Source organism: Genypterus blacodes, unplaced genomic scaffold (genome assembly GCF_046128005.1).
Source record: "Genypterus blacodes isolate CSIRO-AG114 ecotype Tasmania unplaced genomic scaffold, CSIRO-AGI_Gbla_v1 ptg000058l_1, whole genome shotgun sequence".
NCBI lineage: Eukaryota > Metazoa > Chordata > Actinopteri > Ophidiiformes > Ophidiidae > Genypterus > Genypterus blacodes.
Genome location: NW_027466870.1, coordinates 1,630,472 through 1,644,599, shown reverse-complemented (window position 1 = coordinate 1,644,599; position 14,128 = coordinate 1,630,472). Strand labels below are relative to the sequence as shown.

At 47.5% G+C, this 14,128-nt stretch overlaps 1 protein-coding gene across 4 annotated transcripts in view; it reads left to right on the top strand.

Moving 5' to 3' along the window:
* The window catches only part of ssbp4 (single stranded DNA binding protein 4), a 72,174-nt gene that overhangs the window by 17,899 nt on the left and 40,147 nt on the right, over positions 1–14,128 (top strand). For all 4 annotated transcript variants that reach the window (XM_076153501.1, XM_076153498.1, XM_076153502.1 and 1 more), the window contains exon 4: positions 1,682–1,766. In XM_076153501.1, the coding sequence (XP_076009616.1) occupies positions 1,682–1,766 (85 nt within the window). The remainder of the gene's footprint in view (positions 1–1,681; positions 1,767–14,128) is intronic.

Sequence of the window (14,128 nt, the reverse complement as noted above, 5' to 3'; positions counted from 1 at the left end):
CAAATCACAGCGATGGTCAATTCCCAAATTTTGGATTCCTCCCCAGTGAAGCTCCATGATGAGAATGTTAACTCTCTCAGCACACCCCGAGCCCACCCGTACTGTGAACGTGCTAATATATTTTGCATTACATTAAATAATATCAGCATAATGAATATCCTGCTTGCTGTGATTGGGGCTCTTCCACCAGCGATCCTGCCCCAGATTATGCAGAGAGACAGAATGAGATTTTTCCCCCGCGTGGCTCAGACCAACGCAGGTCAGATGTTCAAATTGTAATATATCTCAGACTTCACAGGCCAGGAGATGTAAGATCACCTCACCCCCCCACCACCACACCATCCCCCTGCGTGTGTACCTGGATGTGTCTTTACGGTAACAAACTATAACCCGCGTCCCCCATTTCATTTCCCCGAGAGCTGATTGGATTTGCGATGGTCGCGCCTTCTCGCCGCAGTTCGTCCCCGACAGAGCAGCAATCTCTTTAACACCAACCGATAGATATGATAATGTGCACTGGCTTTATTGTCAAGTGACAGAGGGGCAGCACAACCTCTAATACACACACACACGCGCACCATATGTGCTCGCCGCCGTCTTTGCACAGTTGCTTCCTCTGTCTCTTGTACCTTCAAGCTCTTGTCTGGAGGGAACCCCAGTGCTCTCTGAATGCCTTGGGGCGCCAACTCTGCCTTTTTAATCTTTAAATACTCCAAAACAGATTTCAATTTAGGTTAATATGCTGTGAGTAGTGGGGTTCGTACGCCGCAGGGTTGAGATTAAGTGTTTATGGTTCGGTTTATGGTTTACTTTCATGATAGACATCATTGCGCGCTTGTTTCCTCGATGTCTTCTGATATCATACATGACAAATGAGCAAACAGTGGAGAACATTTGCCATATGTCTCGCCGCGCGTCACAAAGAAGACGAATCGCAGACGAACATCTTTCTCCACCCGACAAATGACTTCTATCACGTGACAGGTGCCAGCGAGCGATTCTGTAACACGGTTATGGACCATCAGCTAATATTTTTTGCTCCATTTTGCAGTCTGTCATATCAGCTGTCATGGCTGCTCAGAGGCCGCTTTCCTAACATCAGCACAAAGAATGCATGCACGTGAACGCTTTATTTGCTCCTCAGAGTGACAGAAAGGACAGGAAGACAACTTTTCCTCTCGTGTGACACAATTAAACGGTTCTTTCCCAAAAAACTCACTGTCCATGAAATCAATATCTTCAATAAGAGGAAGTCCTTAATGTGGACCAGCTTAGCAGCTACTTCATTTCAGTGTAGTAATTAAGGGCCCGTTTGGACCTGGTGGCCTCTGCTGCCTCGGAGGAATGGGACCGGTCTAATTAACTAATATGACCACGCCTGATTGGGCAGTAAGTAATATAATCACAGCTGATTGGCCAGTAACCTGCAGGTTGGCATGGCAGGCTGAGAGGAAGAGGGAAGTGCTCCATTTAGTGACCTTTCCTCGGATGTAAGCTCTCCAGGGTCAGCGGCAGCCTCCAGGGCTCGACTTCATCCTGTGCGTCTGCTGAAACGGAAGCGTCGGTGTATCGGACATGAGACGGCTCCGGTGTTTAATCAGATTTCACATGTGTTAGTAGATTTTGTCGCGCATCCATCAGTGCTGTACACAAACTTGTTGCTGTCTTGTCCTGTGTGCAGTGTATTCTGGGATCTGTACTGCGCCGCCCCGGACCGGAGGGAGACCTGTGAACATTCCAGCGAGGCCAAGGCTTTCCATGACTACGTGAGTGAACTTAACCAACCCTGCAGTTGTGTATCAGGGTACACACACACACACGCATACACACATCCGCTTCTGCTCACTCACAGACACACACACATACTGTATGTACACGTGCGCAGTGTGTATCAAAGAGAGGGGGCTATTCTCTGTGTGATAATGCTGCTGGTTCCTGTTTTGACATGTCTGCATTGCTGACTGTCTGTGTCTGGACCGTCTGCTGAAGTCTCTGTGCTGGATGTGAAAACGTCTGAGCTTTTGAAATAGAATGCTTCTAAAAACGCAGCACCTACTTTTGTATTTCATTACCGCCGCCAAGGAGGTGGTGTTTCTGTCGCCTGTGTCGGTTTGCCCGTCTCTCTGTTCGTCAGCAGGACAGGTTTTCATGGAACTTGGTGGCCAGGTTGGTTCTAATCCATGGACAAACCCATAACATTATACTAAATGTTGGCCTATAAGTGTTAAAATCAACATTGTTTTGCTGGATTTCTTGGGTCTATCTGCGTCTACATTGGCCCCGCCCCTTTTATTCAAACAAGAAATTTGCCTTTTTGATTTTGAGGCTATAGTTTCCGTTTCTGAATGCTTGAATGTCAACACATTCTCCATGACCTTGATTTTGTTTGATCGGTGTGCGCAGCATAATACAGTACCTCAGCTGCTGGGTGCACTTCCCCGACTGCGACCCCTGACCCCAGGCGTCTTGCCCAAACTGTCAGCCTGAGGTGAAAGGTCATAGCACTGCCCAGCTATTTATTGGTCCACTCATGGCTTCAATAAAGGTCAGAGCACATAAAGCAGCTGGCTGATCACACACACAGGAACGTGAACACATGCACACACGCACGCACACACACACACACACAATCACAGACACACACACACACACATACATGCATTCATATAGCACACAATAAGAGTCGATGCTTGTGGAGGCTGGGTTGTGGAAAGGTCAGGATCTACGACCCCTTGACCCTCTCGTCTTCTGAAGAGTCAGAGCTGTTTTTCAGTAACAAACACACACACTCTATCTCTCTCTCGCTCATTGCTGTCTGTGCTGTTCAGATTGAAGCTCCTCCATCAGCTCATCGTCTCACTTTCAGTCACTCAGGGTTATAAGGTGGATTTTCTTTATGTTAACTGAAGCCTTCTCTCCTTCTGGCTCGTCCATACTCTGCTCCATATTAGCATTAAGTTGCCTTAGATGTGTTTGAATAAGGATTACACAGGCATTAGGCTGTTGACCAGACACAGTGTGGCGAGATGATCATTCCACCTGTGTGAAAGTGAAACCCGAAATGGATTAGAGGTGCTATTCTTACCGCACACGTCTCGCTCAGGCTCTTTTTCGCCTGTAGCCAGCAAGCCCATTCAGTTGAACTCTCTTATGAGGTTTGACAGCAAAAGTGTGAGTACTTGTCAGCAGAACAGATTACATTTGTTGTGCATGTACTGTGAATGTGTGTGTGTGTGTGTGTGGGCACGGGGCGCACGTGTGTGTCTGTGCTTGTCTGTGTGTGCATGTGTTAGACCCACCATAAGATTAATTACATGGTTAATTAAACCTAGTAGTTAATTAAATCTGACAACTGTGTCTAATTAATCTAAATGCCATATAATTTCCTACACCTTTCTCCAGAGGTAGGCCAGCTGGATACCTGCATGTCGGCTCTTAGCGGCGTTGGTATGACAGCTCTGGTCAACATATACGGCTAAACTCTCTAAGTCACATTGTTTAAACTCTGTGTGTTCCCAGTTTCAGAAAAAAATCGGTTATTTGAGCTGGAAGGAGCCAGATTAGCGGCGCCCCTCAATCAACGCCGCCGCCGCCACGGATTTAACCTTAGAGGGAAAATGCAAAAAAAGAGCAGTGGTGCGCGAGTGTGTGTGTGCGCAAGTTGAAAAATGGGAGTAACACACTCACACTCTCACTAAAGGTCTCTGTTGAATTTCAAGGATTCAGGGTTTGACCTGGCTGGAGTTCAGGAGGTCACGGGGAAAAATCGGTTTGACCACGAGAGCTGTTTTTGTGAGCTAATTTGTCCCCGTGACGTTAGAGAATGTTAATGTTTTGTTTTGTTGTTTGGTTCGTCGGTGGTCGTTGGTTGTAAACGTCGCCATTTCCGGCGCAAACCAAATCGACGGCAGTGAGCGTCACACAGAGGGTTCAGCTGAGGGGTGACACGGCAGCTCTATGTGCATTTGTGCGCTCTTATGAATGTGAATCTGTTGTGTGTGTGTGTGTGTATGTCTGAAAGTGTTTGTGCGACAGAGAGAGCGAGAGAAAGCGTGTGTGTCAGGGTCGAAGCGTGAGTCCCCAGGGCGATGAAGGGTCTGTCTGTCTCTGATTAACTCTGGCTCCTTGGTCCCCGCAGACCGACGGCCTGATCAAGTCTCTATCACGGCCCCTCGCTGATAACAGCTCCCTCATTCCCCCGAGTCCCCCCCGGATCACAGAGTGAAAAACAACAGGGCTCCCAGGAGTCACACACACTTCGCTCTGCGTGTCGCTCAGCAGGAATAGTGAAAGAGGAATGCACAAGATAAACTGGGATTGCTTTATTTTTATTTGTCTCTTTTTATTTGTTTGGTTTATGACCAGTTTGTTCTACGTAACGTGAGGAAATATTCACGCTGCCTTCTAAAATGGATATTTAGCATCTGTTTCCTGGATGTGAGTTTGTTGCCAGGCAACATAGAGATAAAGTACAGTCTTGGTGACACATTTGGTTTGGCTCAGCTGGGCTTGGCTCAGTCTGGCCCGGTGTGAAGGTGTGAAGGTACCTCTTACTCAGCCCTGTCCTCCTGGCCTCCACTGTGAGCCATGATGTAGACTTTGTGGACTGTCCAGTTCGGGAAAGATAATGGAATATAATGTGCTAATCCTCAGATCTGGGGACCGGTTGACAGTTAATCCAAGGGATTGTGGCAGGATTGGAGCTCTGGCTAGACTCCCAGAGCTGGAGGCCTCCGACTGGCTGGATCGCCGGACAGCTTCACCCCTGGATGGTGAAGCTGCTATCACAGTCACTGGAGCTTACGGGCGACACAAGCACGCGTGCGGCCTGTACTCGCGTGCATGTCACACATCCACCACTCCCGTATGTAAATGAACCGGCTCCCTCAAAGTCAGACGCTCGTGAAACAGCCTGAAGTCTTGTACATCCGTAAAGTAATTTAAGTGCTCTCTGTTGTCGTCTTAATCGTTTGAGTTTTCCTGTTCTTCCTCTTCACGTCGCCTTTTAATCATGTTTATTTCCCATCTTACAGCTCTCCTTTCTGCTTGGATTTTGGATGTTCCTCAAAGGAGCACTTTGTTGAGTGGAATGTGCTTGATTATAAGAGTGCGGCACATCATTCCTAACTCAATATGAATGATGCCAGCCCTGTGATGAGGAACGCGTTCATATTGACGAGCGATTGCGCTCTTGCATTCCCGCTCACATTAAAGCAGCCAGTCTCTCACACACACACACACACACACCCACACAAACAGAAACACGCCCCTAGAAAGTGATACAGTCGGTCTCGTTGGTACAGACATTTTGCTTTTGCCTGAACCAGAGGTCGCAACCCCACACGTCTGTGATTCATGCCGCTTCAGGTTCACCGCCTCAAGTGTCACAGATTTAGAGCCACAAGTGCGTCATTCCCGTGGCAGCGCTGAACTTTGGCTTGATGAGATCGGTCATGAATGCGGCACGCTGATGGCTGAGATGAAGGAGTCTGAGGCAAATACGGGCGCCTGACATTTTCTTTTTAATGCGGAGGAAAGGCAGAAGAATGCATTAGGGTTGTGATTGTGGTGCGAGTGTGCGGCGTGCAGGCAGCAGATAGACAGAGGTTGCACTGCTGGTTGCCAGGGTTTTCTTTGAGAGGGTTAAACATTTGTTAGGCTGGATCACAGTAACAGGTGGCACAAGGGGAGGAGCTGCACTCTGTAAACAACCGTTGATGGCCAAGCCTTTGTCTGGACTGTGTGTGTGTGTGCGTGCGCATGGCCATGCTCCTGTGCGTGTGTGTGTGTGCCGCCTCTTTTCCATCGCCACATCTCCACACACCGCCTCACCAGGTGCTCACTTGCCTAATTTCAGCGTTATCTGTTTGTTAAAACCCTTCCTTCCCTTTTCACAGTCGTCTGTCTTTGTCTCTGTCCTTCTTTCAAAGACAGAATTTACTCATCCTGCACCGTTTTCCCTGCTTCAATTCCTCTCAGGTCTTTTTCGCTGCCAGCTCCCCCCCACCCCCCACCCCCACCCCCCACCCCCACCCTCCTGCCCCCACCCCCCGCTCTTTCTTTCTTTCCTTCCCTCTGTGTGCCACACTCTTTCTCATTCCTCCCCCTCTCCTCCCACCCCCCTCCCCCTCTCTCAGAGGAGATTGATTGGGTAATCTGGCTGGGTGCCAGCAGTGCCCGCTTTCTTGCTCGGGGGAAGGAGAGAAGCGGGGGCGACATGACGACATGCAGGAATAATAATAACATCCATAATATAGGCAGAGTAGGTAAGGATGGAGGGACGTCAGAGGGGAGAGCGGCGGAATGGAGCCGGCGTTGGCACGGCGATATCTTAAATATAGCCTACACATAAATGGAATGCCACAACATCTTCATTTCTGTCTGTCTTTATCGGTCTATCTTACCCGTATCCCTCTCGCCACCCCCCCACCCCCCACCCACTGTTCTCGCCTGTGTCGTCTTTTAATATCAAACCGTGCATGGAGTGCAGGCTGCAGGCAGACGGGCGTTGAGCGAGAGGAGGCTGTCTTTGTGTTCTGTTGTTTACTGTTGTTACAGTCTAAATGAAAAAGGCCAGTCGGCTTCTCTGTCTGTGTATACCTTCTCCTATCTGAGGGAAGCAACAAAGCCTGAAAGTGCTGCCCTCAAGCTGTGTGTGTGTGTCAGGCTGGAGGTCTGGAAGTGACAGAAGCGGAAGATCAAATATTGTTTATGATTCCCTTCCTCGCAGGTTCATTCTGGGCGAGCTTAAACCGCGCCGTGGTTTCAGCATTTGATCTCGGCTCTCTGAGCGTGCAGGTCTGTGTTTGACGTGCAGACAGACAGATGGAGGCAACAGAAGAGGGACAGACGGACAGACAGGCAAAAGAAAGAGAGGGGAGAGGAGAGGGAGGGAGGGAGAGAGACGTGGAAGAAGCCCGGTTTATCTGTGTAGGAAAGAGGTGTCTGAAGACATTGGGGACTCTTTGAAGATGCGTTTCATAGTTTATCTGAGTTGTGGTGCTCGGTACACTTTGCATCCTGCGAGCTAAAAGCCACCAATGCGCCACAAATCAACGAAGTTACTGCTGCAACCAAACCCTGCAGCGTTCGCTTTCCTTCCTCGCATGCAGATTTTTCAACCCCAGCTCCTCGTTTTTTACTCCTCAAACCCCAGTTACCCACCAATGTCCTCTTAGTTGCGACATCATCCATAAAATATATACAAACGCTTTAATTTAATGCTACAACCTGCGACAGAGTGAAGCTCCTCGGGGGCATTTGTTTATCTCTCCCAGCGAAACCTGGGTAGGTGCTGCCAATTCTCTGGCGGTTCAGTCATTTTGAAATAAATAAATAAGTCACAGTTCATAATTAAAAAAGAAGAAACATTCATTTGCCTTGACTGTGATGGGCATAAAAGTGAGTGAACGCTCCGTCAGAGGGCTGCAAGTTGGACATCGACATTCCACGCCAGAGCTGTCATCGTCTTGTCAGTGGTATTTCTGTTTGTCACACACACACACACACTTTCTCTGTCTCATCGTCTTTGAAGTTTTACCGCACAGGCGACCCCCAACCTGCATTCACACACTCACACATTCCATAAATGGCATAAATCGCCTCTTGTGTTTATAACTTTTCACCCGGACAGCCTGGTATGACCTTATTACTATGCAACCCAACTGCATTTCTGCTGAGGACTTGAGTGTTTTAAGGAGCCATGACTTTCCAACTTTTCTTCTTAAAGCGAGGAGCTGTGGGACCGCAGTCACTTTTCCAGCTGCGGAGCTCCCGGTTCTCTCTTCGCAGACTGAGACTTGGAGCGGTGCGGTGTCGCTGCCTCTCCTCATTAGGGCTTAAACACCGTCGACGGTTACAAGAATTGTCAGGCGGGTCCCAGGGAGTGAAACTTATCTTAAAACATACACGTCTTGTTGGTTAACACCGAGAGCCGAGAAGCCGTTTCCTTCCTTTAAACAAGTCCCTGAATTAAATCAACTTACGCAGATTGGAGATCATGTATTGGACATAATACAGGGAAAGTTTTGATTTTATGTCAAGCCCCATTGCCCTGTTTGTACTGTAAAGCCCAGTAGCAGTACAGAACCGTCCGCTGAGGAAAGTTTTGGCAGACTGGAAGTGAATGGGAGATTGAGGAGTCTTGAAGTCTGGATGATGTTTGCCTTTGTCCAATACACAACTCTCCCGTGCCTCATGTTTGCCAAAACAATGTAGAATTGCATTAATGTGAGTGTCAACATATAGCCCAACATATTACAAAATAGCTTCTTAAATTATAATATTTGTTGCCAAGTGATAAGAACGGTCTGACAGGCCCAAGGATGCAGTGCGTTTGCAGTATTGTGGTCTGTGAATTTGGGTCTGAATGTTCTCTGGGTATTTTTTGTGTGTGTGTGTGGGTTTTTTTGAGTAGAACAGTCACTGCCAAGAGCATGATTTGGGATAAAAACTCCCCAATTTCCCTCGCGGGGAGGAAGCAGCTCGTGTTGGTTTCAGCCGGTACGTTAACATGCACTCAATACTGCGACCACGTGTCTTATCAATGCGGCTTAGACGTATAGATCCAAAGAGTCTGCCTCTCTCCGAGTACACGTGACGCAGTAATAGGTCGGCATATTCCAATTAAGACGTTTGTGGCGGTATAATTGTCGCGTTGTGAATGTGCTGAGTGTGAAGGAAGGAGCTCTCATTGCACAGAAACTCTCGGGTCCATCACAGAGAGAGAGCAGCCAGATGATTTGTGTCTGTTTGTCTGTCTCTTCGTTTTGGCGGTGTCGTACTCTGCTGCTCATCAGCACTCACCTGGATCAGGATCAGTCCGATGTCCTCGCGTGAGGGACACAGAGGTGAGGGGTGGAGTTTGTAATCTTGAATCAGTGAGTGACAGTATGTGGGGATAACGGCACACACTTTCAGTCTCTCCTTCAATGTATTCATGCGTGGACATTGGCGTCACATGACGTCTGTGAAGGGGCCTTCAGATGCTATCAGACAATCTGACAGGCGCTTTGAAGTCGACTGAGGACTTGAGAGTTCATGTCTTCCTCTGCAGCATTTATCGGTCTTACTTCCGGTTTTTGTGTAAACAGTTTTTGCTTCTCCGACTCTTTCACTAGCACAGCTTTTTTGTTCAACACTTTTGCTGAGTTTTCTGTTTGGTCCAGTTTTCAAGCCTTTTTTCTCTTCTCCTCCTCCTTATCTTTATTGGCCTCTCTTTCTCTCTCTCACAGACACACACACACACACACACACACACACACACACACACACTCTTACACACACTCCCTCTTCCCTTTTCGCCTCTGTCTCTTTATGGCATTGGGCATGCGTGCAGCTGGCAGACGTTGCAGCCTGGCAGAGTGTAACCCTGCCAGGCTGTGTGTGTGTGTGTGTGTGTGTGTGTGTGTGTGTGTGTGTGTGTGTGTGTGTGTGTGTGTGTGTGTGTGTGTGTGTGTGTGTGTGTGTGTGTGTGTGTGTGTGTGTGTGTGTGTGTGTGTGTGTGTGTGTGTGTGTGTGTCCTGTCTGCTGTACAGCTCTGCCAGGCCTTCCAGTCCACCAGTCTCAAGTACCAGCTGGGCATTGGTTGTGTTTGCTCGTGTTTGCACGTGCACGCATACGTACGTGCCTGCGTGTGTGTGTGTGTGTGTGTCATGCGCTTGTGTGTGCGCGTGTCGCTGAATGGACACCCTGCTATTTAAGTCTCACTGAACCAAGTGGTGAAACAAACACCGTCCTCCCTCAGATGAATGAGATGTTCGCTTGTCTCAACCCGGCGTTACAGCGAGGCCCTCCCTACTCGGATTAAAGCCCGAAACAATTACAAAGATTTATTTGCAATTTAAATTCTCCTAAACGCAGACTTAATCCCCATTTTCCAAAGGCGGCAACACTGAGAGGCAGAGTAAATGTGGCGAGATCCAATTCAAACCTCTGTCGGGGTTTCTCCTGCTAAAATAACACTTATAAGTTATGGGGGATAATGAATGTGCTGTGGGGCCGCTGGAGTTTCTATCTGGAGAACAGTTTGTTTCCCTTCAAAGCGAATCTTCCTAACAACGAGATGAACCCAAAGAACCAGCAGGGGAAATCTTTGACTTTCACACCGTCACGCCGCACTCGCACACTCGCGGAGAGGAGCGAACGTACGAGCGTACAAACGTGCCGAGTGCGAACGCTGTCGTGGTCGTGATGCGCTCAGGTGTGTGCCAGCCCGTATGGGTGTACGGGAGGAAGTGTCCTGCTGGTGAGGCCACAGTGAGCGTGCTTTACCGCCACCCAGGGTATATTTACAGACAGTGACTTTAATGCAGTGTAATGATTATTTTTATTCCAGGTGCTTTGACCGCCCGTTTGCTCGGAGTGGAATCACTCCCCATTGGCCCACTGATTACCTCTGTGGCTGCTGCCACACCTGCCCCCTCTTCCTCTCCTCTCTCTCTTGCCACCTTTAGACCCCCCTCACCCTTTCTATTAGTACACCTTCATCTGTTCCTTCCCCTCTCTCTCTCTCTCTCCCCCTCTCTCCGGTTTAACTTTCTCCAGCCTCTCCTCTCAGCGTCAGCCATTATTGTCATTATTTTCTCTCTTCTCTTCCTCTGCCATAACACCTTCATCATCCCCTCCTGTTTTCTTCTACCATTACACCTTCGCTCCTCTGCCATCCTCAATTTAGTGCAACAGCTTCAGCCTTCCTGTGTTACCAACCCCAAATCTTCCAACACTTTTTGGTCTGAAACGTGTCGCTGTGTGCAAACGAGGCACTCGTATCACAGCAACAAAACAAAAGGATCAGGGACAGAATAGGAACACTGTTTGAAATTGGAAGGTGAATAGGTAAGGGGTAATGTATGTGTGTGTGTGACAGCCAGTGAGGTCTCCTGTCAACTCGCAATACATTATCCTGCTTAATATATGGCCAAAGAAACAGTGGAGATTTGGATTTGGAGCCATTTCTTGCATTTCTTAAGATAAAGGAACCAAAGCAGTATTATGATCTCCTGCACCTCCATGTTTATGCTACTGTGTTTTGCCCGCATCATCCTAGAGGCACTCCATCGCACTGAAATTGCCCGTTACACCTTCCGACGAGCACTGGAACACAGCAGAAGTGCAGTTGTTGACGGATTGATACGGAGTACGTGAACCAGCTGCAAACAGTCTGAAGTATCTGTGATCGGTTCACGAGTTCAGCGGTCATTGTTAGCAAATATTTGATAGGATGCCAGGAAAGAAGTTACATTACATTACATTACATTACGATCATTTAGCAGACGCTTTTATCCAAAGCGACTTACAATAAGTGCGTTCAACAAAGGTAGATAAAAGAACTTCAGGTCACAAGAAATCGTAAGCGCATTTCCTTCCTAAACCAACAGCTAAGAGCATAACTGGAGCTAGAGTAGAAGTGCAATAAGTTAGGTACTATGATGAATGAGAAAAAAGGACAAATTAGAAATGAAAGAAAAAAGGACGAATTAGAAATGAAAGATTAGAAAACAGATTTTGGCCACATTTTGGTGCTGTTTTAGAATTTGAGATTCAAAGTCTCAAGCTTTGTGTGAAAAGTACAATATTGGTGTAATACAACAGAGATTTGCCCCAATCATATGAGGGAAACCTGACTTCTGCTGTATTTCACTGAAAAAAATGTATTAACAGGCTTTAAAATCACTAAATTCCTTCCATTCTGACGCACATGATACACACAAACACATTAGCAGCAATTACATCAATGTTCTCCCGAGGCCTGCGTTCTATGTCTGTTTTGCAGTGTCGCCATAGCTACATCGCAGGTGGCGACAGTGACGGAACTGATTTGTAGTTTGCGTACTGTGACACAGCTGCAAACCCGGATGACAGTGACGGGAATTCACAAAAATAATCACATTTGTGCCTGATGCACGGCGGTAAGAGCAGCAGCAGAGGGGAGTTTGGCACCGGCTGGAGGAGCTGGTTATTATTTACTTGCATCCTTAACCTTCCAAACGTGCATGTTTCATCCATCCATCCATCCGTCCTCGTAACCTGCTAAGTCATTGGTCACTTGTTGATCACAGGAGCACCCTGAGGACCCCCACCTGCAGACAGGGAGGACAAGCTCCTCACACACAACACAGTCAGATTCAAAATCAGATCGGAGAAGCGACAGCGCCGCTAACCGCTGAGCCAACAGTGCCGACGGCTACACTGACCCATTGTATTTCTGAAGGGCATCCGCGAGACCCAGGAGAGACGAAGGCTCCGAGGCCCCCGGTGTCTCAGCTCTGTCACCGCTCTGGTGTACAGATGGAAACAGGGCTGATGAAAGCGTGACGCGCAGACGCCTTAGAGCTAAAAATAGACGTGTTTATGAATTTATGTGTGTTCATATGACTGATGTTGTTTCCCCGGGCAAGCGGGGACTTCAGCCGTAAACCGGCTCAAAGGTCGGCGCGGGGTTACAGGCTGTGCTGCCGCGCGGTAAACACGGATCCTTGGGAGACGACTTCAGATGAGACGTATTTGCAGTCGCAGTTCAAACTTTGAGCTCCAGTGCGCGGACGTGTGCCCACAGATGAGTTATTTATATCTCTGACGATTAAGTTCAGTGGATAAATAGGACAGCACATCTGTCTTTGTCTGTTGACTGAATGTTGATTTGTGCTGCTCTCAGGTGTGTGTGTGTGTGCGTGTGTGTGTGTGTGTGCAGATGTGTACTTAATCCTATGATTTTTCCTTTCTGATAAAAAGAAACATAGTAAACAAAATGCATGTTTGATTTCTATTTTAAAACCCCAAACAAAACACATCTGGCACCAGAAACATCAAATCAAACCTCCACATGAAAAAGGCTTTAATTCTCCTTTTTCCTCACACAACAAAGACAAACAAACTGAAACCTGAAGATCAAATTTAACGGGACTCTACATCTTACTAACCATCTCTAACCTTAACATCACCGTTTGCTGTACAAACTCAAGTCTAACCGTCTCCATGCTTATGCTCGCCTTTTTCATTTTAATGTTATGCCTGAAACGTATAGTAAATTATGTAGACTCACCTTGAGTGTGTGCGTGTCTGTGTGCTTGCGGCCACGTCGGTGTGTGTGTGTGTGTGTGTGTACATGTCTGCATACTGAGCGCATGTCTGTCCTCTTATGTGTCCCGTCTGCGTCTGATCTGTTTTTATCGCGTCAGATCTCTGTTGTAAAAAGTGACATTTGGAACACGGAGCCCCTCTACACTGCAGCGCACTCTGCTGCACTCCCAAAAGGTCAACTTTCACTCAGAGAGTCTGTGCAACACACAGCCGTCGCTCCGCCGTGCGAAGAGAGACATTTCTTCTGAACGGTTTGCTTAGCTTGGTTTGGCCGGATGTGTGTCTGTGTGTTTGTGTGTGTGTTTGTGTGTGGCAAGCTGTTTCTCTCACCTTTGTCCCTGTTGCTCTCTTTGGTGCTGACCTGTGTCCGGTGCACAGCCAGATCACTGCCTGCTCCTCTGTGTGTGTGCTGGGAGGGATGGACAGAGGGCGTGATGAAGGAGGCGCTGCACTCATCTGTTGCTACACGACCAAGAGATTACCCTTTTTTTAACACATCCATCTGGACATTTGCTATATTTGGTCGTTTGTCTGTGCTGTTTATTTATTTGTTTTTTTTACATATAAGTCTTATGAAATGAAATGAAATGAAGAGGTGATTTCACTTTAGATTAACCGAAGGCAGGGTTATATTTTGGAGAATTAGACTCAATTACTGAATAAACGTAGAAACGAACATACGCATAAATATAATGAGTATTCAACAGCTAATATTAAAACAAAGCATTTTGCCTCTAACTCCTTCCTCCCTTTGTGACAAATGCGCTGCACTCCTAGCTTTGGCGCATGAAATAATATAAAAATATTAATGATTTTCTTTAAAGAAGACTGGAAAATATGAGTTCTCTTTTTTTTCGTGCAGCCCCCCCACCCCCCCTTCTGTGCGTCTTCCTCTCCATCTCTTTCTGTCTCCTGTGCACTCCGCGCAGAAATGATTTCCATTCCTGCTGAATTAATGAGGTTCTGCTGAACTGAGAAAAGGCACACAAACACACACATGCACACACACACACACACACACACACACACACACACACACACACACACA